Source organism: Priapulus caudatus, unplaced genomic scaffold (genome assembly GCF_000485595.1).
Source record: "Priapulus caudatus unplaced genomic scaffold, Priapulus_caudatus-5.0.1 Scaffold1471, whole genome shotgun sequence".
In the NCBI taxonomy this organism is placed as follows: domain Eukaryota; kingdom Metazoa; phylum Priapulida; class Priapulimorpha; order Priapulimorphida; family Priapulidae; genus Priapulus; species Priapulus caudatus.
In genome coordinates this window covers 79,607-81,433 of record NW_014578532.1, presented here as the reverse complement: position 1 = coordinate 81,433, position 1,827 = coordinate 79,607, and the positions used below count along the sequence as shown (strand labels likewise).

The 1,827-nt window shown below is 41.0% G+C and overlaps 1 protein-coding gene across 2 annotated transcripts in view; it reads left to right on the top strand.

Moving 5' to 3' along the window:
* Positions 1–1,319: 1,319 nt before the first annotated feature.
* Positions 1,320–1,827, top strand: part of LOC106816740 (exonuclease V-like) — a 4,056-nt gene continuing 3,548 nt past the window's right edge. Inside the window, exon 1 of one of the 2 annotated variants that reach the window (XM_014821360.1) lies at positions 1,320–1,442. In XM_014821360.1, the coding sequence (XP_014676846.1) occupies positions 1,429–1,442 (14 nt within the window). In that variant the 5' untranslated portion in view covers positions 1,320–1,428. Of the gene's footprint in view, positions 1,443–1,505; positions 1,556–1,827 lie in introns of those variants that run through there. The other variant, XM_014821359.1, reaches the window with a different exon arrangement.

Sequence of the window (1,827 nt, the reverse complement as noted above, 5' to 3'; positions counted from 1 at the left end):
GAATGCTGGCAGAAGTGGATTCGAGGCGGCGTTTGGCATGTGGGAGGCGATATCTCCGCCTAGGAGTATCGTATTGACAAGCGGTTGGTCTTGTTTTAGAGAGCAAAGAATTCTGCTTAATGCAATACCATGAAATTATTCTAGACTCGCAGGCAAAGTAGAATAATGTAGTCGTGAAATAGCACTATTTTCCCGTTTTTCCGTTGTACACTCTAGGTATTATCCGCTCTTGATATTGTATATGTATATATTGTTCTCAGCAAGCGAGAACCAGGGGCTTTTGTAAGCCTCGCTCTGATTGGTCTGATTGTTTGTAAATGGCGAACGTAATTTACTAAAGTTAAATAAAGCGGGGTTTCTGAAAAACGATCTTTTAAAAAGTGAATTAATAACGATTGAAGTGAATGTATACACATATCAGTAGCAAGGTAAAGCCATGTAGAAGGGAACGGTAGCACAGGCACTTGGGCCATTTCAATAATAAAATGATGGTTAATAAATACAACTTGTCAGTACTAGACCTACCAGTAGGCAGTACCAGTACCAGTAATAGTCTTATGTTTGATTTGACCTAATAGTAATAACGTCACTTCAATACCGTCCAATACACCGCTGCAACACATAGCGCGCACAGAGGCACTTGAAGCGTTTCAACTGTAAACACACGCCGCCGCCATTGCGCGCACACTGACACATAAATATATATTTTTTTATGTGTCAGTGTGCGCGCAATGGCGGCAAGTGCCTGTGAGCGCGCACGCCATTGTGCATGCACAAATACACAGTAGTGAGTAGGTTAGAGTGGCACACTCTAGGCACACTGGTAGGTAGGAGGCACACTCTAACCTACTGTAAAGTGCCTGTGGGTTTTAGGGTATATTTATGACATCTCAAAATTTTGTAACGTATCTTACTGTATCCCTGTATCTTACTGTATCCCTGTATCTTACTGTAATACTATTACTGTATAATTTAAATTGCGAATGGACTCCCGTACCCGTAGCCTCGAGACATTAAGATACGGCTACCGTACCCGTAGCCACTGCCAATTTTGTAATGTAACCTACTGTATCCTTCAACCGCAATGGCAACTAACTGTCAACAACAACATTGTCTAATAACTATAATAATATTGTTTACTATTTAAATGTTCTCTCACCGATGAAAAGTAATCTTTGATGCCTTTGACGCCTTAGATATAAAAACTTTACAGTTGTATGCACTACAACGCCGTGGCATGATATGAAATATCCGAACTTATACAACGGCTCGGATATTTTATGCATCATGATTGGTCAAAACGCGTCACGTGACACGCCGTTGACGTTGTTATAATGCACGCCAAACCGTGTAAAAAAGCGCGCAAAAAAAGTTATATTGTACGCTCGCGATTATGTTAACATTTACAATAATTTAAGCGCCGTGGCTATGTTTACGAAGACGTAAATACCTTTATTTTTTCTATATTTACGGATTTGCCATCATGCAAAGCGCCGCGGACAAGTGCAGCCCCAACATGTTTACATCCGCGCATGGGAAACTACCTCGAAATTGTGTACTGTTTTTGTGACTAATCAACTTAGATTTACTCGTCCTGCTATATGCAAGCACACAGAAGAATGATCTTGGGCCGTCAGCCGTCAGCCGGCAGCCGTCAGATATAATAATATATGCCGGCTGCCGGGCATAATAACAATCCACTCTGTCAATAATAAGCTCCGACATGTTATAAATTTAAATCAGTTGTTTAAACGCCGTGGCTATCCTTACGGAGACGTAAGAACGTTCATTTTTTCTATACTTACGGATCACATCCCATCATGCAAA